General features: G+C 49.4%; 1 protein-coding gene across 1 annotated transcript in view; it reads right to left on the reverse strand.

Annotated features, from left to right (window-relative positions):
- Nucleotides 1-21,232, reverse strand: part of MAP3K15 (mitogen-activated protein kinase kinase kinase 15) — a 117,650-nt gene that overhangs the window by 12,360 nt on the left and 84,058 nt on the right. The window contains exons 14-18 of the mRNA XM_032840732.1: nucleotides 17,543-17,630; nucleotides 12,603-12,736; nucleotides 10,263-10,390; nucleotides 7,552-7,682; nucleotides 7,251-7,356 (exon numbers count right to left, since the gene is read on the reverse strand). Of these exons, the coding sequence (XP_032696623.1) occupies nucleotides 7,251-7,356; nucleotides 7,552-7,682; nucleotides 10,263-10,390; nucleotides 12,603-12,736; nucleotides 17,543-17,630 (587 nt within the window). The remainder of the gene's footprint in view (nucleotides 1-7,250; nucleotides 7,357-7,551; nucleotides 7,683-10,262; nucleotides 10,391-12,602; nucleotides 12,737-17,542; nucleotides 17,631-21,232) is intronic.

Here is a 21,232-nt window from a genome sequence, read left to right on the forward strand (position 1 = left end):
GTCCATGGGCTCAACAGATCAGTAGGGCACAAGTGATGGCTTTGGTCTTTGAAGCCGAAAGCCTGGTAGAGAAGTGTTTGGCTGGCTGCAGGGTTGGGCAAGACAGGCTCACGGGCGCTTGCTGCACTGTTAGGAAATCCCAGAGCCTGGGGGACGGAACTTCCAGTGACACAATCTCCCCTCCCAGGCTTGTACTGCTGTGAATAGTGAAGGGAGAGGCCTTGTTTATTAGGCAGCGCTGGGGACTCTGCAAACATTTCTGCTTTGCCGCAGCTTCCTGTTGGGCTCTGCCACCAGGGGGCGCTAGAGAGCCCGAGACCACCATGGAGGCTGCTCAGGCTTACCTACAAGGAAGGAGAAGTTATTGGCTCCCCATCAGCTGCTGTTCCTCTGTGGGAGCTTCCCTTTGGACCCTCAGTTGGCTCCAGTAGCAGGGCTTGGCTCCAGTTTCTAGCTTTTCTGCCCTCTCATACTTTCAGAACCAGCTTCATCTTGCCACGCCCCCCATTACCTGTTCCAACCCAGTAATCCCCTCCTGAAAGGTTCCGATTCTACCCTTTCTTGTGCTCCCCTCAAGCCCCAGGCAGATAACCCAGGCCCAATTAACAGTTCTTTCTATTAAATTCTCTCTGTAAAAATAAGTGGGGTGATTCTGATTTTCCGGCCTGGATGCCAACTAACATGATCACTCAAAGTTAATTTTTTTTTATTTTATTTTTTTAAAGATTTTATTTCTTTATTTGACAGACAGAGATCACAAGCAGGCAGAGAAGCAGGCAGAGAGAGAGGAGGAAGCAGGCTCCCTGCTGAGCAGGGAGCCCGATGCGGCACTTGATCCCAGGACCCCGGGATCATGACCTGAGCCGAAGGCAGAGGCTTTAACCCACTGAGCCACCCAGGTGCCCCTAAAATTTATTTTTAAGTCATCTCTACCCCAACATGGGGCTCAAACTCATGACCTCAAGATCAAGAATTGCATGGTCTTCCACCAGAGCCATCCAGGCTCCCCTAAAAGTTAATTCTTAAAAGAGCAAGAGAATATACTTTTACAAAGTTATGCAACATGGAAAATATCACCCAACGAAACTGCAATGGTTTATTGACACTGGTCAAATACCTGTCCACTTCGGCACAACTGTTTTCAAAACTGGAGGATAAGTTGGCCTCATGCTAAACTTCGAGATTTTCTTTGTATGGAAACACAGTGAACATCACCCTTTATAAAGGTAGGGACTTAGCAATGACGTCCATATTAGTTATTTATTGTTATGTAATAAATTACCCCAAAATGTTAAGAGCTTAAAACAAGAGTTAAACTCTCACAGTGTCTAAGGGTCAGAACCCAGGAACAGCTGGGTTGGGTGGATCCGGCCCAGAGTCTCTCAGGAGGCTCTAGCCCAGTTCTCTGCTGGGCTGTAGTCCTCTGAAACCCAGAATGGAGCTGGAGGATCCACTTCCAAGCTCAGGTGGGGTTTGGAAAGAAGCTTTAGTCTCTCACCACATGGGATCTTTAAGACATGGCTTCCCCCCACAGCAAGTGACCCAAAGACAGCAAGCAAGAAGGAAGCCATCCTCTTTTCTGACCTAGCCTCCAGGTCACACATTGCCACTCTGCTTTCATCTGTTCATTAGAAGTGAGTCACTAAGTCCAGCCCTCGTTCAAGAGGAGGGGATTACAGAGGGCTGTGAACGGCAGGAGGTGGAGGCCACTGGCAGCCATCTTGAAGACTGCTGGCCTGACTTCCTGTTAGTACTCAACAGCTTACAGAACATCACTGCCTCACGCGGTCTCTGTGACTCTCACAACTCAGTGAGGCAGCACAGAGGCACTATGTACTGTGATTCCCATTTTAGACAGGAGACAAATGAGGCTCAGAGAAGGTAGGGGAGAACTGAGCTCTTCTCTCTGCACATCTGGAGCCATTCACCATGACATCGCTGACAGATACAAAGAATCCAGCAGGAGCACAAGCGAAACAAATGCAGCCTGAACAAAAGCAGACTCGATGTAAGGATTTCCGAAGCCCTGATGTGACTCGTTCCCATGTAACTGGAAGGTGGAGAGCAGTCACAGAAAACTGGGTGCTCCATTTCACTGACTACCGTACTCCTAGAAAAAGCATCCACTCACAGTAAACATCCAACAGAGACAGAGCCACACAACTCTTTCAAGTAGTCAAGGGACTGTCCCCAAGCAGTGTGCGTCAGCTGCACCAAAATGGCTTCCGTCGAGAAACCAAGTAAAAATGCCAGCTAGGGTGTGGCGGGGTACGGTGGGGCAGGGCGGGTAGGCCTCTGATTAATGCATTAATGCTAGGAAACTTGCTTGCCTTTCGTCTGGCTCTCTTAAGGGCATCATGTCCTTTCTAAAGTGCATGTCCCCCCAGGGTGTGCCCACACACAGGTCACTCGATCGGCCAGCCAGCTATGACCCGAGCAGGGGTGCAGAGTTCAAAACGTGGTGACAGGAGAGCAGCAGGCACTGACCCAGGCCCCTGGGGACATAAAATCAATTGGGGGCTCGTAGACAACAGCCCAAACAGGAGAAAATGCATGGCACAGGGCAATAATTTAGAAGTTTTGATCGAGGTGCTGAGATAAAAGCCAGACACCATGGCACAGGGCAAGAGATCATCGACAGGTCCATGTTTCCAAGAAGGTCTCACACAACCTGTTACACACATCGCATGCAGGCCCCCAGCCCAGGGGCATTCCACCTGGATCAAGGGGTTAAGAAGGTGGAGAGAGGAGAGTCTGGAGGTGGGGGGTGTTGAAAGTTACTTCTTTAGACACTGCTGTGCCAGGGGGAGCTACCCTCTCAGTAAAGGAGTCGGGTTAGGGCTGTGCCCAGTGGCGACGCAGCAACTCAGCACTCGCTCAGGACCGTCACACGTCAGCATTGTCTACAGGCCCTGGAAAATATCGAACCCAAGCCCAAAGTTTCAAAGCTGTTTCCTATTAATGAAGTACAGAAAAAAGAAATAAGGTGCTTCCTGGGGCCCCAGGGCCCATGTCGGTTGCCCTGCCCAAGGAAGGGCCTGGAAGGAGGGGACACCACATTGTCCTACCCCAAAGCTTCTGAGGGCTCCTGGCCGGTCCCCTCACAGAGCTGTGTGTGTGTCCCCTGCTGGCGAGCTGCACGTGGGACTGTTTCCCGTGGGAGGAAAAGCAGCTCAGAGCATCTGCCCGTGAGGTCTAGGGCTATCACTGTGCCCTCTTGAGAGCTGGGGAAAGATGCATGAGCCATGGACACCAGACGTGGGGCCCACTGCAGAAATACTGTTCTAGGCTTTTGGGTTTTTTTGGTTTTTGGGTTTTTGTTTTTTTTTTTTGAGAGAGAGAGAGAGAAAGAGAGAAAATTAATCTTAAGCAGTCTCTACGCCCAGTGCAGAGCTCTAAGCAGGGCTCAGTCTCACGACCCTGAGATCATGACCTGAGCGGAAATCAAGAGTTGGCCGCTCAACCGACTGAGCCAGCCAGGTGCACCTGGGGTCTTTTTAAAAGGAATCCTTCTCAAGGGCCATCTCCTATGGCCTGAATCCCTCGGGAGAAAAAAAAATGGAGGAGTGAACACAATGTGAGGCGTGAAAGTGGTGGGGGGCAGCGGGCAGTCGGCCAAAGGACAGGTCTCTGCCCAGGACGTGGGAGCTACAGTCAGACGGACTCCTCAGGGAAGTGTTCCCAGCTGGGGAGCAGGGCAGGAGGTGGGAGTTGGGGGAGAAAAGGTAAGACTCCAAGCTGACTTGCTGCTAGACCCGCCGCGACAGGGGAAGAGCGCGGTCCCCTGGAACGAGGACCAGGGCGCTGACAAGTGTACCAGCAGGACCCCTTTCAGTTATCCAATTCGGACTGTTTGCTTCTCCGAGGGCCATTAAGACTTTCTCTCCATTGTCTCAGGATGGCTGGCAGACTCAGGAGGGGACTCCTGCCCTGGACAGGATATAGAGGGCAGTAGGAGACAGAGAGAAGAGGGCTTTTGGGGCGCCTGGGGGGCTCAGTCGGTTAAGCATCTACCTTTGGCTCAGGTCAGGATCCCAAGGTCCTGGGATCAAGCCCTGCTTCGGTCTCCCTGCTGAGCAGGGACTTTGCTTCTCCCTCTCCCACAGCCTGCTGCTCCCTGTGCTTTTGGTCTCTCTTTCTCTGTCAAATAAATAAATAAAATCTTTTGGAAAAAAAAAAGATGAGATGACTTTTATGATTACAGCCTCTAGGTTTGACAGGTTGAACATATTAGTTACCCACAGAAACCTGATTCTCTCAAAGGCTCCTCTCAGCCCTAATCACCTGGGACTTCTAAGTATAAATTAGTATTTTTTTTATTAACAAATACTTCCATTGCACTGGCTGTGAGTCAGGTACTGGTCAAAGCACTTCGCCAATATTAACTTATTTGATCTTCATAAAAACCCTCTGAGGTAGTACTGGGAGCACCTCCGTCTTATTTATGAAGAAACTACGTATGGCACAGAGACGTGAAGGAACGTGCCCCAAGTCACACAGCGAGCAAGCAAGTGGATGAGCCAGAATTTGAACCAAGGACGTTCACAGCCACAGACTGGAACAGAGTTCCTGTCCCAAGAGCCACTCCTAGGCATCTACCCGAGAGGGACGGAAACTCAGGTCTGCACAAAGGTTTGTCCTTGACTGTTCACAGCAGAATCGTTCACGATAGTCAAAGAGCGGAAATAATCTCAATGACCACTGAATGACAGACGGATGAACAAAACACGGTCTACCCACACCCTGGAATACCATTCAGAGGTCCGAAGTACTGACAAGCGGCCCAGCGTGGATGGACCTGGAACAGATTATGCAAAGTGACAGCAGCTGGACAGATAGGACTGCGCACTCTTCCATCTGTATGAACTCTCCAGAGCAGGCGAATCTCTACAGAGAGGACATCCGTGGTCACCTGGGGCTGGGGTGGGGACGGGGGCTGACTACAAGGTGGCACGGGGACCTTTTTGGAGTGATGGAAATGTTCAAAAATTGGACCGTGGCTAAGGCTGTACAACTCGGGAAATTTATGAGAAACCAGTGGATTGTGCACTTCAAACGGGTGCATTTTATACCCCCAATAAAGCTGTTAAAAAAAAAAAAACCCCAGCAGCAAAGGGGGGCTGACTCTAGCCATAAAGCCCTTCCTCCCATTCTAGCTGGCTTATACCTAGAATGAAAACCCTTCAGAGGAACACAGGAAGAGAGGCTTCGGGGCCACAAGTTGCCTGAGCCTCTGGCTCCCCTTCCAGGCTCTACCAGCCTCCGGACATTTGCACGGAAAAGCCCCGCCATGTCCCCAGGCATCTAAGTGGGGCTCTGCAGGAACCACCCGAGACTTCTGGACAGAACCGCTCTGTGTTGCAAAGAGTAATGATATGCAGGGGAATTTCCTACCCAAAATGAGACCCCTTCTTTATTATCCCCCAAACACCCCTGCATTATTTTGCAATGCAGAATGCATGCCTCCTCAAGCCAATTACTTGGGAAAATATATGCGATAATGGATTATACATGCATTTTCTTTGTGAATTTTTTCTTCTCCTTGGGGATGCTAATTATGAGGTAAATTGTCAGGGGGTTTATGTTTTGAAATAACTCCTTGTCATATCAGAGACCCTCCTGCTACATACTGCCAAGCTAACTGCTGGCTTCCAAAGAGGAGGAAAGAAGTCATTTTCAGTTAGGGTAATAAAAAAACACGGCAGTCATACATACGTACGTACTCACACACGTTGATACGTGCATCTTTACATCAGAAACAATAAATGAAAATTCAACACACTCTGTAAGGTTCTGGCAGAGTCCCTGGGGTGACATTTCCCACTCTGAGGTGCGCATACCTCTTCCCCTGTTACAATGGAGACGTCATTCCTGAGAAATCAAAGTTCTCTTTAGATACAGAGTATGTCTCCACCGTGGGCGTCCAGCGGTTGTCATACAACAAACCCCTTGTTGAGGAGAAGTTTTTTCAAAGCTGAGACATTATGCACTAAAGCCGAGGCCAAGTCTGCTCCAGAGCTCGGTGCCCCAAGGGCAGAGAAGGGCCCTGCCGCTTCCCTAGCTCCCTCCAGAACCAGCAGAGTCTACGCAGTGTTTCTTTTTTATTTATTTATTTATTTAAGATTTTATTTATTTATTTGAAACAGAGAGAGAGAGATCACAAGTATGCAGAGAGGCAGGCAGAGAGAGAGAGAGGAGAAAGCAGGCTCCCCGCTGAGCAGAGAGCCCGATGCAGGCCTCGATCCCAGGACCCTGAGATCATGACCTGAGCCGAAGGCAGAGGCTTAACCCACTGAGCCACCCAGGCGCCCTACGCAGTGTTTCTTAATTCCCTCAAGCAGGATCTTCGTGATCCTTTTATCATACCTTACAGGACCACAAACCTTTCCTTTTTCAAAATCAGTACTTCTTTCCAGGGACCAGTTCCTTTGAAGCAAGAATTTTAAAAAAGCCACCGGTAGCTTTTCGAACCCCACTTGATGCTCTGGTCTTGTAAACGGAAAGCTAGCTGGTCATTTCGGACCGCTCGGAGTCCTGTCCCTCTCGCCGCTTCCGTGGGTCCGTCACGGACACACTGGAGAAGAAAATCCAACCCCTCACCCCCCACCTCAACCCCACCAATTCCACCCCCCCGCCCCAGAACGATCAGCTTCCCTTGGAAAGGTAACCGTATCCAAGCACGAGGTACCAGAAGTAGGGTAACAGGCAGTTTTTTTTTTTTTTTTAAGATTTTATTTATTTGACAGAGAGAGATCACAGGTAGGCAGAGAGGCAGGCAGAGAGAGGAGGAAGCAGGCTCCCCACTGAGCAGAGAGCCCGATGCGGGACTCAATCCCAGGACCCTGAGATCATGATCCGAGCCGAAGGCAGAGGCTTTAACCCACTGAGCCACCCAGGCGCCCTAACAGGCAGTTTTTATGACAGACCAGTAAAGCACTCTCACAAGTTGTGTGAGCTCCACTGTGATGCAGAATTACTCACAACAGGAACTTAAAAAAGATGATGCTATTTCACTGACTGGTTAGAATCCCTCAGAAAACCTCAAGGAGAGCACGCCACCTACCCAACCTTTGAAGACAACGACAGCGAGGCACTCTCACGGCCGCAGGTCGCTGGCTCAGTGCGCCATTATAAGGTTCCAATCCCCGAAGTTGGGGACAACACATGGTCGGCTTCCGTTACCGACCACACTGTGCTCGGGAACCGTGACTCCAGCGCGGCTGCCCGCGCCCCAGCCCCGGCCCACTTACCAGCGAAAGTCCCGGTGCACGGGTTCACTCCTGCAAGCCGTTTGGAGGTGCCGAAATCAGAGATCTTCACCACTCCGCTGTAGGTGTTCACCAGAACGTTATCACCCTGTAGAAAAGGAGGAACATCAAACGCCTTGGACCTTAAGAAACGGTGTCAAGTCTCTAGCAAGTCTAGGCGCGGCGCTCTGGGGACGGCCGAGCTCAGCTCCTTCCCTTCTGAGCGGAGCCGTCCTCAGGTCAGCTCACCGCCGGCGGGTCCCGGAGGCACCAACAAGGTTCATTGGCGCCAACAAGCAAGTACCTTTATGTCTCTGTGCACGATCTGGTTCTCGTGGAGATACTTCAGGCCTTCCAGGATCTGCCTGGTGTAGAACTTGATGGTGGGCTCCTTCACTGGTCCCCATTTTGATCGCAAAAGAGCAGAAAGGCTCCCTGGAAGCAGACACAGCAGAAAACTCAGCAGGGTGTTGAAGATTCCACGGAAACCAGGCGAGGTGAGGTTTCTCAGTCCACATAGTCCAGCAAGCCAATATTGCTGCACTGTGGCTACCTGCTCTTCTTTCCTCCCTCCGTTGCCGGATCCCAGCCGTGCGTGCCATGCGGCCGGAGGAGGAGCGGCAGAGGGAGGGTGAACGGGAGCTCCTTGGGACCTCTGAAATGCAGCGGGGCTCCCTTGGACTTTACACAGTCCATCACGCTGCACGAAGTCAGGAGGAGAGTGCACGGTGAGGTGCTCCGGCCTGGGGAGGCCAGGCCCCTGCTGCAGGGACGGCACAAATGTCCTGGCCACTCAGCTTGGGTTGAAGCCCATTTTATACCTGGTCCTCAACTCAGAGGTGGACAGGACCAGAATGAGGGGCCATTTAGGGAGACAGAGACTATGATCGGAGGAGGCTGGGTCTGTTCATCTTCAACGAGAGAAGTCTCCTGTGCCGGGCCACAGGGGCAGGACTGTCCTAACACCCCTGCCCTTATTTTTTAAGATTTTATTTATTGATTTGAGAGAGAGACAGTGAGACAGAGCATGAGCGAGGAGAAGGTCAGAGGGAGAAGCAGACTCCCCGTGGAGCCGGGAGCCCGATGCGGGACTCGATCCCGGGACTCCAGGATCAGGACCTGAGCCGAAGGCAGTCGTCCAACCAACTGAGCCACCCAGGCGTCCCATCCCCTGCCCTTATTTTATAAGACAATGAATCTTTGGGCTCAAAGAAAAGCAACCTTCACAGTATTCTGACCATGTGTTTCAGGGGTCACTGTGCAAGCCCCTGGACATCAGCCAGCTTCAGCCTGACACCTTACACAGTGCAGAAAGAATGCTGCTATGTCTCAGTTTCCCCATCTGTAAAAGAGGATGTTCACATGTTTAATTCTGTTGTCATCCTTAAACCTCACCCTTGAAAAAATCGATCAATGTGAACAGCGACTGACATATTTGCTAGACTAGGAGCAGCTTGAGAGAAGAAATTGTATTTTATCCTTAATGTAACCTTCAAAATCTAGCCCACTGTCTGGCTCATGATATACAGTTAGGCTCTTGATAGAACGGTAGACTCTTAATAACTGTTGGTTATAAAGGAAGGAATGAGTATAGATTTCTTCTTTATAAAATATTAATTTGTTTTAGAGAGGGAGAGAGTAAGCCTGTGCACGCACACGAGTGAGTATGAGCTGGAAGGGCAGATGGAGAGGGAGAGAGAAGAATCCCAAGCAGACTCCACGCTGAGAGCGGAACCTGACGTGGGGCTCGATCTCATGACCCGAGCCGAAACCAAGAGTTGGATGCTTAACCGACTGCGCCACCCAGATGCCCCTCGATACAGATTTTTTTTTAAGATTTTATTTATTTGACAGAGAGAGATCACAAGTAGAGAGGCAGAGAGAGGGGGAAGCAGACCCCCTGGGGAGCAGAGAGCCCGATGCAGGGCTCGATCCCTGGACCCTGGGATCATGACCTGAGCCGAAGGCAGAGGCTTTAACCCACTGAACCACCCAGGCGCCCCTGAATACAGATTTCTAACTGAAGGTTTTGTGTTTGGACTCAGATCATCATTATTAATTTATTATTATTTTTTAAATGAACATTTCTTGAGCTCTTGCTCTCTGCCAGGCACCATTTTAAAAGCTTCACATACGCTATCTCATTTGATCCATCCAACAACCCACTGAGCTAGGGTCTTTATCGCTCCAATAATTATTGCAGAGCCACGCATTAGAGTAAATATTATTACTCCAATTTTATAATTCATCTATTCAGTCAGAAAACTGAGGGGGTACAGAGGTAAAGAATTTGCCTGAGCTCCCACAGCTTGCAGATGGAGGGACCAACTCAAGCTAGACATTCTGGCTGTAGGTCAGAGGAATCCTTCCCCATGCTCCCCGCCATGATACCGCCCAAACGGGGGGAATTTTGTGGCTAAGGCACTGGGGGTAGGATGTCACAGTAAACATGTTATTTTGCAGTGTCATTTTTATTTTTATTTTTTAAAAGATTTTATTTATTTGACAGATCACAAGTAGGCAGAGAGGCAGGCAGAAAGAGAGAGAGAGGAAGGGAAGCAGGTTTCCCACCGAGCAGAGAGCCCAATGCGGGGCTCGATCCCAGGACCCTGGGATCATGACCTGAGCCAAAAGCAGAGGCTTTAACCCACTGAGCCACCCAGGTGCCCCATGCAGTGTCATTTTTAAAACCGCTATCCCCTCATCTCCAAGTTATCCTTCAATGCCTAGACTGTGAGGGCTACAAGGCTGGAGACTATGTTTTATTCCCCTGTGTCCAGCGCTCAGCCCAGTGGCTGGCACTCAGTAGATCCTCAATGAATATTTAATGACTGAATTAAACAACAAACAGCCTATGTGTGTGACATTGAAAAGTTGGTATCCAACTCCTCTGAATGCTCTCCCGCCTCTAAAAGGTCTGTCACTTTTTAAATGGAAAGATGGAGGACGACGTTCCCATTATCGTGTCATCAGTGCTTTCCCGTGTATGAGACCGCAATACTAGGGACTACTCACCCCCAGGCACCTGCTCCATAAATATCTTAATGTAGCCGTCCTCCGAAACGGAGCCCAGGTACTGAACAATATTGCGGTGTTTGAGGTACTTGTGCAGGGCTATCTCCTCATGCAGAGGCTGCGAGTACCTAGCAAGGAAAGCAAAGCCAGGGTCACCTGCCAGATCCTTGGGGCCTGGGGTCTACATGGCACTGCACCAGTGCTGGCCCTGCGGCTGGCCAGCCCTTCCTTCTGGAAACAGTCTTTCCCTTGGCTCCCATGAGAGTACGCAGCTTCCCATCTGTAGAACAGGGGACAGTAACATGGGCCACACAGGGCTGCGGAAGGCCAAGGTGTGTTTCGGGTCTCGGGCACCCACTGGCATGCCCGGTGTGCAGGGGCTATCCGGTGAATGACTGCTCGTGTGAGGGTCTCAATGCTCCTACTATCCTTTGCCTCTCTGAGCAGGCCCTCTTCCTCTGCCTCTCATGAAGAGAGATGTTCTGGAAGGTTCTATCTTCAGCTGCCTTCCGGCCTCGTTCCAGAGATGCAGTCTACACTATAGCAAGAGCTACCTAATGGACCTTCGAGACCAGCATCTGGTTTCTTTAGTCTATTTTCCTTTGGTGGCCGTATTTCCTCTTCATGAAACACACTTTATCAGATCACTTCTCTTCGTCAAGTCCACATCAAGACCATTTTGCTTAACATGGCACAGGAAGACCTTCAAACTCAAACCAGACTACATCTTTTGAAAATTTTCCCTCATCTTAAGAGCACCCCACCCCCACCCCACCTTCAAGTCACAGCAGGTAATTTGTTGTTCTCTGAATACATCTTGTGCTTTAACAGCTCTGGTTTTTTCCTCAGCATAGAATGCACTGGCCTCCCCTTTTCTGCCAGATGAACTGCGACTCCTCACTCAAAGACCTGCTCGAAGAGGATTTATTTCCTCAAACTTATCACAACTCACCCAGGAAAAGTGATTCCTCTTCTCTCTTCTGCAAGCATTCTGTGTACCCGCCCCCCTCGCGTTGTGGCACTCATCACTTTGACCCCCAGGCAAGGTATCCTCATTCCCTACCAAGCCAGGAGCACCCTGCCTTTGTGACAGCATCCTCGTCACCTGTCGGCCCCCAGGGCTGGCCCAGAATCTGGCCAAGAGAAGGTGCCCAACATCATAGGGTCAGCTCTACAATTAGGGAACGGGACAAAAATAGTCTCTAAGGTCCCCATCCGGCTCTAAAATTCCCAGAAAATCTATGGGCAATGAAAAGCTTAACTATTGCAACCAGTCAAAGGAGGTGGTCCATGCCAGCAATTTCCCCTTAAAACACAACTGCACCACCTTATCTGGCATGAGCATAAGACACATAATACTGGACAAAGAACTCAAGAGACTGGATCCCAGTCTTCTTTCCTCACATCCTTGAAGAAGTCATTTAATCTTTCCCACCCTTAGAAGCAGCTAGAGGAGTTCATTTCAGGCCTGGCCTTTGAGCTCAAATATCATAAATGAAAAGACAGACGAACTGAACAAGTGAATAAACGAACAGATGAATGATGAAGGGTCCTGCAGCTTCTAGAAGGCACTTGTAACCCATCCCTAACATCGCTGACCACCAGGATGGGAGGCACTTTGCACATGTCCATCAGTGTCAGCACTGACGGCAACACGCAGACATCATCTGAACACGCCTGTGGAGGACAGAGCTATTCTTTCTTCTGTGGTGGCCATTACTCTGTACGTAGCTTCTCTACAAAAATACTCGGCAGTCAAACTGGCACGTTCTTGTCTAGAATGGGGGGGTGTGAATTTTAAAAAGGAATATCTATTAGACTAGGAAAAATATTAAGTAACAGTGGTGGTTTAAAAAAAAAAAAAAGCCCCAAATGGATGAGGGTGAGGTTAAAGGGCAGGGTATAAAAAAGAAGTCTATTTCGCAAAAAGCTGATTTTCTTTCCGGCACATTTGATTTTCTGTAATGATACATCTGAATTAAGTCAACGCCCTTTAAAATTGTTACATTATGAATTAAAGCCCTGCGTCACATTTAAAAAAAATTTGCCAACGTCTATCTATGTAAAAATGTACAACTTTAGACCTAGTTGATGAGTGGAAATAAAACCACAGTTTTCTTTTAAAATATGACTCTTGGCAATCCACATGCCTCCCAAGTAAACTTGTTCTGTTTTCTCCACCTACTTATAACATGCAAAGAAGAAAAGCAAATCACTGTTCTACCATTTTTGGATGACACAACGCCTTCATTTTTAAGTCTGCTGTGCTGTCAGTGCTGGGCAGCGGGGGTTGGGTGTGGAGGTGGCACCTGAGAACGAGGAAGGCCCGCGCTGACTTGCCTGCTGTCTCTCTCTGGGATTTCCTTGATGGCTATGCGCACCTGGTTGCTCAGGTCTCTTCCAGCAAACACGATCCCATACGTGCCTTTCCCCAGCACGACCCTATCGCCGTTCACATCGTGGTCATACTCATACTGAAGAAGGCAAAGCAACAAGATAAAAAACCACACAACTTGTGGTGGAGCCCCATCAGAGCCTAAACGTTGTCCTGCCATTTTAAAATTTACAAATAACATTGTGTGTGTACCAGGTAGTTCACATTCCTTAGGTTATGTAACTTTCACCAAGTAACTACTTTCAAAGGGTAGAATTCTCCGTTATTCATATATTCACATCATGATTTTAGGAAATGGAATCCAAAAAATTTTAAAAGTACAGCTCATAGGGAACTCCGTAGCCTCAGCTTTTGGAGATCCTGTCCCCCTTTAATGTTGGAATTTACAAAGGCTTCTACACCATGTCCAGTACCCCAGAGAAGTGCCCTCCCACATGATCCTTCATTAGCTTCTCAGGAAACCAAGCTCTTTCTGTAGCCCAGATGAGAACTGAAGATCAAGAAAATGCTCTTAATACAAACCACATAGGCAGGGCCTCCCCTCTTCTGGATGGACAGATCTAGTGTCAGACACGATGCACACATTCTACGTGTAATCACCCGTGCTATTCTGTTCCCCCAATCTCATTATCAAAAGTTGCTGTACAGCTGCATTCCAGTTGGTTCTTCTCGAGGAAGACAACAAATTTAACTCTAGGCCGAGCCATCCTGCCTTCTGTTGTTTTCTACGCTCCACTGTGCCTACTTACAGAAGAGCACAGAACGTGTGTTGGTCCCTTCCAACGTACTTCCAAGGATGCTCATGACAGTTAAGATCACTAACAGGTCCCCGTCACATCTGATTGAACCGGACATCAGCCTGTGCCATAAAAGGCTTCGATCTCCAATCTTTCTCGCGCCCACCCATCTGTTACCTTCAGAGTGTATCAGTCAGTTCATTTCCACAACAAACTCTGATTCTAAAGTAAGAATTCAAGCACCCGAGTCAATGATTAAAACGGATCTTTTTGATATTTTCTGAAAGAAACCTCAAAGAATGAATTCCCAACTAACTTCATAGTAAAAATCTCATTAAATTGTCATCAGTGGGAGGACCTGAATTAGTGGCAATTCTGAACAGCTGTGCAGACACACAGGTGTAACCGTATAATGAGTGGACTATGGCTGTGGTGTCCACAAGATCTTGGGATCCTCACACCTGTCAGACTGGCTATTACCAAAAAGGTCAAAAATCAGTGTTTGTGAGGCTGTGGAGAAAAAGAAACTGTTGCTTGCTGTTGGTGGGAACGCGCACTGGCACAGCCAGTCTGGAAAACAGCATAGACGGTCCTCAGTAAGTTAAAAAGAGAGCTGCCGTTACTCTCTGGCAATTCCCATGCCGGGTATTTACCCAAAGAAAATGAAAACATCAATTCAAAGAGATACATGCTCCCGCCTGTTTACTGTACCCTTCCTTACAACAGCCAAGATACGGAAGCAGCCCCTGTGTCCATCCACAGGCGAATGGGTACCATGGGATGGCTGACTATTTCTCTTGTAGGCCCACATTCTGAATTAGTGGAGAAAAAAAAAAAACTTCTGTATGTTGTACACACAAGAAAATTTTACTTCAGTCCTTGCCAGATTTTTCTGCAAGATCTTGGCGGAGAAGATACCGAAGTAAGCAGGTTCTTCTGTACAGACCTATTTGACTTCATCTCTGCAAGTCATGCAGAGTGATGGCTGGCTTGCTCATTAAAGAGTCGTTTATCTTTGTTTCCAGTGCCCATGTCAGTATTTGTGCTTTCGCTATACACGTATGTTTGCTTTTGCTACTCTTTTCCTTCTGTTTCACCAAGCAGGGGAAACCGTGTGCTTCCCGAGGGCACATCAGGCTTGTCCTGTTGTCAGGCCTCAGCGTCTGGCGTGGCGCTGGTCAGGGCAGAAGTCTCCCGGCCGCTGACGTGGGACCTGAGCAGACGGGAGCTTCCGCCGGGCTCTGAGCCACCATCTCCCGGGGGCAACTTCTTGTGCAAGTTCACCCCGAGGCCTGTCCACTCGCCAGCCCTGGAAGATCCGCGGTGCAGAAGTCACAGGTCTTGGAAGCCTCTATCAGAACACGTGGTGTGAAGGAGGACTGGGGCTCCGCTCAGCGGGGAGAGCATTCAGGGGGATACAGGGGGGATGTGAGGCTGTTTGGCATTTACACGTTCCAGGAATTCAGATCATAAACCACGAAGAAATGGAAGGCCCTCTGTCTGAAATCTGCCTCTGTTCAAGAAACAGGGACACATTTTTCAGAAGACCTACCTCCCAAAGCCAGCCGTTAGCCGAGCCACTGACACCTACTGCCCATGTGGACGTGTCTACTATCCACAGAACTAGCTCTGTCCCGAGGCCTGAAGAGGCAGGGGTGCTGGCGGGTGGGCAAACGCACAGGGCACGGCCCAAGGCCAGGCCGCACGGGTTTGGGCTTGGGACCGGCTCAGCACCTCAGCAGCACCCCGAGCTTGTGAGCTGCTTATTAGCACTCGGGCTCGAGGCCAGGTGCGTGGGGTCCACAGAGCAGGGCCACTTCTCTCTCATTTCCTATTACGGCCCCAGCTCCCAGCACAGGGCCTGGCGTCGGTGTGGACTTGCCCAAGGCGTGCAGGGGCTCCGAGGCTGGCCTGCAGCTTAGCAGGACAGAGTGGCCAGGGCCTCCGCAACCGACGGGCCAGGTGGCATGGTAGGACATCACGCGGGGCTCTCTCAAGGTCAGAGGTGGAAGACCTGAACCAGGGAGGGCCACTTGGCTCCCAGACGCGTCTCAGAGACCAGCAGGTGCACAGCTGGTCACAGGTGGCCTCTAGCGGACCAGTCTGCTGAGGGCAAACGCTCCCCTTGTTAGTGGCTCCTGGAGCTGCTGCGAAGTCCAGCTACCCTGTTCCGGTTCGGCCGAAGGGAAGCCACAAGGAGTCCCGAGACGGACCGCAAGCGGACTTTCGAGACTATGAGAAATGAATTAATCCTCAAGAGGAATGGGAAATTCTTTGTATTATGGTGCTTTCCACTGTCAAGGCCTAAGCTTTAATAAGATTACCTTAGAAGCAGGAAGACCACTTTTTAAAATTACAGGATCCAGCTCCCTTGCTAAATCTATTATAAGAACGGGGATTTTGATACGAGATAGTAACAAACTGTGGCATCACAGAAGTCCTAATATTTCTAAATACTAACATTCATAGAGCGCTGACCGGGTTTCAGTCACCCCGGAGTACTTTAGGGTGTCCTCACAAAGCTCACAAACCTTCTTAACACACTCAAGGGCTGTGAGCCCACAGGTTTCCCCACGCCACGTGCCCTGGTGTACAGGTCTACACCAACGGCCTCAAAGCCTCTGGCCAGCTGTGGCAGCAAGAGCATGAGTCAGTGGGCACAGCGTGGGCCCTGGAGCCCGACAACCTCGGTTCTCCGCCCAGCTCTCCCACTGCTTCGGACTCGCTCCAGCCCCTGACCTCGGCCCAGGTCTGCACCTGCAGATCCGCAGCACCGATAACCGCTGCTTTGGAAGGTCCTTCTCCTGCTGGCCAGGGATCCCAACTCTCGCAGGGATGCATTTCATGGGACAACAGACTCCCCCCCTCTCAGGGCTGGGCAGGAGGAATAAACAAGAGCATGTGTCTTGCACCCAAAGCCCCACTGGGCACAGAGTAAGTGCTCGATGAATGCCAGCTGTCACGGAGAAGCCAGCAGCGCCCTGAGCACTGGGGTCCCTTGTCCTGGCTCACTGCTAGGTCTTCAGAGCACTGGCACTGGGAAAACACTTTGTCAGCCTTGGTTGGGGAACCCAAGTTTGGGCTGTGCAGATGCCCTCGGGCCCCTGGAGGAGAGCAGCTGGGTCACCAGGAGCGCCCAGGGAGGGCCCATCCGAGTCCCAGGATGTCACAGTCAGTGCTGCTGGTGCGGCCACCTCTACTGCCCACAGCGTTCTCTGTCTCGGGGTGTGCAACCCCCCAACCCTCCGCGGGGAGGTCGTTCAGCTGGGGGGCCCAGAGCGCCCTCACCAGGTGACACACTGCCACCACCTCCGTCTCTGTGCGCTTCTAGTCTCAGTGACTCCCTCACCGGCTCTGCTGGGTAGCGGGCCGGTTCCCCAGGATGGCATCGATCGTGGCGTCACACGGTTTTCAGGTGGGGGGGGGCAGTCTTCTCCAGTCCGAGCCCACATTGTCACATATTCGGTCAGATGCTGCGCACAGGTCTCGCCCCTCGGGCGGGGCCCAGGCATGGTGCAGGCACCACAGCAGGTCCCGGCGGGCGCCGCGGGAAGGCGAGCAGCCAGCGCAGCAGCAGCCCGGGGGTGGGGTGGGGTGGGGGGTGCCGGGTCCAGCTTTTTCAGCCCGGGCAGCACAGAGCCGAGAGCAGAGGTCCAGGCCACCCCGCACACGCTCCAGCTTCCTCTCGCCCACGCGGCCCTGGCACGCCGCTGTGCTGTGCAGGCCGACCCACACCGAGGTGGGGTGCAGCCCGGCCCTCCCTGCTGCCCTGCTCCCGCCCGCGGCCCGCTGGGAGCCCCACCCCCGCTTCCCCCTCCAGTGCCCCTTGCTGCAGCCACGAAAGAGTTTTTAAATTTAAATTCAATTAATTACCATACAGTGTATCATTAGTCTCACAGGCAGAGTTCAGTGGTTCACCAATTGCGCAGAACACCCAGTGCTCATTCCACCAAGGGCCCTCCTTAATGCCCATCCCCCAGCTACCCCATCCCCCCCAGACTTTCCCTCCAGCAGCTCTCCGTTTGTTTCCTGTGGTTGAGAGCATTTTTAAACATAAAGGATTTTCACACACAAAATGGGACACTTGCTTGAAGCATCAAAGACACAATAAGCAGTATTTTCCATGTTGCGGGTCTTCTGTGACTCACCTCTAAGGTGTCCCCATCAGTGTCCCCCTCCAGCTCTACTGTACTGCCCGCCGAGTTGCTTATCATCTCTTTAACCAAAGAGCAAAACCTAGAACAACAAATGTCACAAGGATGTTAATTATCATTGCTTATGTTCCCTACCTGTAACTTAGCCTTATTCTATTAAATTGTGATTAAATATACACCAAGTTTTTACAAGTTCACGGAAAAATCAATCTACTCCATGATTTGACATAGCACTTTAAGGGTTATCTCATCTAGTTCAAATACTCACGTGATACTTGAATCCCCTGTATACAGTAGCCCTACCACCTTTTGGTCAACTGAGGCTTGAATATCTCCAGTGACAGAGAACTCATTACCTAACAATGTTGCTCATTCTTGAGGACAACTCGATGAGAGATGCTTCATTATACCAACTAAGACTTCATTCACATGGGTCCCATCCAAAGACTGCTTAGAATTAATCCCTCTTTTATGAAACAGCCTGTTAGAAAGGTACATAATTTTATTAAAGCCCTGTGAATCTTTCCTCCGTGTTCCTTCAATGTTTCCTCTAGGACTTGTTTTTAAGTCACTCCACCAGCAGGTAATTGTTGAAAGGTGTCCCCTTATTGTTCAAGTCTGGCCCTACGACCAGTGTCCTGGAGGTGATCTCATCAGTGCTAAGGAGGGGGGACCCCTCACCTCTCAAACTGTAGATACTCTCGTTCTTAGGGCAAAATAAGGTCTTGTGGAGGGGAGGAAAGGTAGAAAGTGGCCTCATCATTCCGTTGACACAGATCAAGCTTACTGTCAACTGTTACCCACAGGTCTTTCTCACAGATGCTGTGGGGCCACATCAGCTACTTCTTACACTCGTGTAGTTGTTTCAAGTGATTTGACTCACAACATTTTGAGTCCGTATTTCCCTGTAAGATGGCACGGAAGATCACTGTCCACTTGAAGATAATTCCCATAAAATGTTAAAATGTTCTTGTCTGTAACTAATCCATCCGACTTTTGCTTCTTTGCTATCTTTGAAAGCCGTGAAACATAATAGTCAAAATTCTTCGGAGACCTGTGGTATGAACTCACCAGAATAACTAAAAGTTACAAGACATTACCACTCGTTGTTAAAAATGCGGAGCAAGTGGCATTTCATACGCTACTGGTGGAAGTGGACAGTGATGCAGCCACTTTGGAAAACTACTGGTGGAGTTAGTCAAAACCGAACGCAGACCGGCCCTTTTCCCAGTAACCCCAACTTCCAGGTGTATACCCAACAGAAATCAACGTGTGTCTTCACCAAAGGGCCTATACAAGAATGTTCACACCAGTTTTATTCCTAATAGCCCCAAACTGGAAATGACCAAACGTTCACCAACAGAAGAGACACGCGGCAGTATGGGCACACAGTGGAACACGGCACAGTGACAGAAAGTATGAGCTGATCCAGACATCACGGCTGAGTCTAATGGGTGTTATTTTAAGGGAAGTGAGTGAGAAAGCAAAGAGTACATACTTCATGATTCTATTTATTGAAGGTCAAGAACAGGCAAAGTTGACCACCAGTGATAGAAATCAAAATAGTTAGCACTGGGGCGCCTGGGTGGCTCAGTGGGTTAAAGCCTCTGCCTTCGGCTCAGGTCATGATCCCAGGGTCCTGGGATCAAGCCCCGCATCCGGCTCTCTGCTCGGCGGGGAGCCTGCTTCCCTTCCTCTCTCTCTGCCTGCCTCTCTGCCTACTTGTGATCTCTGTCAAATAAATAAATAAAATCTTTAAAAAAATAGCAATGCAGGTGCTGGGGGCTCAATGATTGGAAAGAGGCACGAGGTGCCTGCTGGGGCGCTGATATACGTAAGTGCACTTAACACACGTGACTTGTATGTATGTTCTATGTCACTGAGAAATTATTTAGACGTATGGTGAGAAAAGGCATCGAGGACCGAGGGAGGGTCAGGAAGGTCAACTGTGGTAAAGGGTTGTTCTGCCTCATCTTTGGCAGCAGCTTTTCTAAGTTGAAGACCGTGATCTAAGGGTCCCCTAGTCTGATACGGAGTCTGATTTCCAAATATGGTATCATAAGGAGTGTCTGAGACATGTTGAATTAAAACGTTCTCAAACCACATGACACAAACCCTGAACTAACCAGCAGTAAGGGGCACTTCCTCAACCTGATAAAGGCCATCGGTGAAAACCTGCCAGCAGCACCATGCTTACTGATAAAAGACTGGCCGGATACGTTCCCCCCGAGATCAGGAACAAGACGCAATGTCTGCTCTCGCCACTTCTACTCAACACTGTACTGGACAGCCTGGTCAGACAGGTAAGAAAAAGACAGACATCCACATTGGAAAGGAAGAACTTTTAAAGATCTCCGTCTGCAACAGACACAGTCTTATATACAGAGAATCTTCAGGAATTCAATACCAAGTGTGAGACGTGGGGGCCCGGCGGGCTCAGTTGGTCAGCGTGTGACTCTCGATCTTAGGGTCGTGAGTTCGAGCCCCATGTTGGGCGAAGAGTTTACTTAAAAAATATAATCTTAAAATACTAATAAAAGGTATTCAAACTAATCAACGAATTTGGAAGATTGCAGGATACTAAATATATAAAAACCAAGCGTATTTCTATATGCTAGCCATGAACACTCTGAAAACGAAATTAAGAAAACTCCATTTATAATAGCATCAAAAAACCCCACCTAGGTCTATGTTTAACAAAAGAAGTATGAGACTTGTACTCTAAAACTACAAAAAATTGTCTTAAGAAATTAAAGAAGACCTAATCAAACGGACAGTTATGCCATGCTCTGGGATTGAAGGCCTACCACAGAACGGCACTGCTCTCCAAATCGGTCTATTTATTTCCACCACAATCCCTGTCAAAATCATAGATGCCTTTTTTGCAGAAACTGACAGATTCTAAAATTCACATGGAAATGCAAGCAGCCACAATAGGCAAAGTGATTATTATAAGCAAGAACAAAGTTGGGAGGACTCACACTTCCGTATTTCCTACTTACCATGAAACTACAGTAAGAAAGAGAAACGTGGTACTGGTGTAAAGACAGACATACAGAGCAACGGAATCTAAGTTTAAGTCCGGAAACAGACTCTGAAATTTATGGTCAGCCGATTTTCTGAGGGTGCCAAGACCGTTCAGTAGGAGAAAGAATAGGTCTTCAACAAATGGGTGAGATCAACCGCATATCCATAAGCAAAAGAATGAAGCTGGACCCTTACTTCACACCATATACAGAAATGACGTCAAAATCAACCAGAGACCTAAACAGAAGAGCTAAAACTCTGAGAAGAAAACAAACACCACAGAACACCTTGGGTCAAGCAACACCTTCTTAGGTGACCCCCAAAACACAAATGACCACAGAAAAAAAACAAGCTGAACTGCATCGAAATGTAAAAATTGTGCACCACAGAGAACCCCATAGACAGGGACAAACCACCCACCGGTTGGGGGCAGGCAATTTCCGTGCAAATCACACATCTGATCAAGGAGTTGTATGCAGAATATACAAAGAATTCTTAAAACCATTAATAGAAATACAGATAACCCAATTCAAAATGGGCACTTGGGAGAAGACTGGCCAATACCACCTTCACCAGGTGAGCCACATTCATTTCTCCAGGAATGAGACAGAGATGCCCTAGGGCTCCCAATGTGGTATGTGGGAAGGACAGGACATC

The sequence above is a fragment of the Lontra canadensis genome, unplaced genomic scaffold (genome assembly GCF_010015895.1).
Source record: "Lontra canadensis isolate GAN:19392208 unplaced genomic scaffold, GSC_riverotter_1.0 scaffold116, whole genome shotgun sequence".
NCBI classification, from domain to species: domain Eukaryota; kingdom Metazoa; phylum Chordata; class Mammalia; order Carnivora; family Mustelidae; genus Lontra; species Lontra canadensis.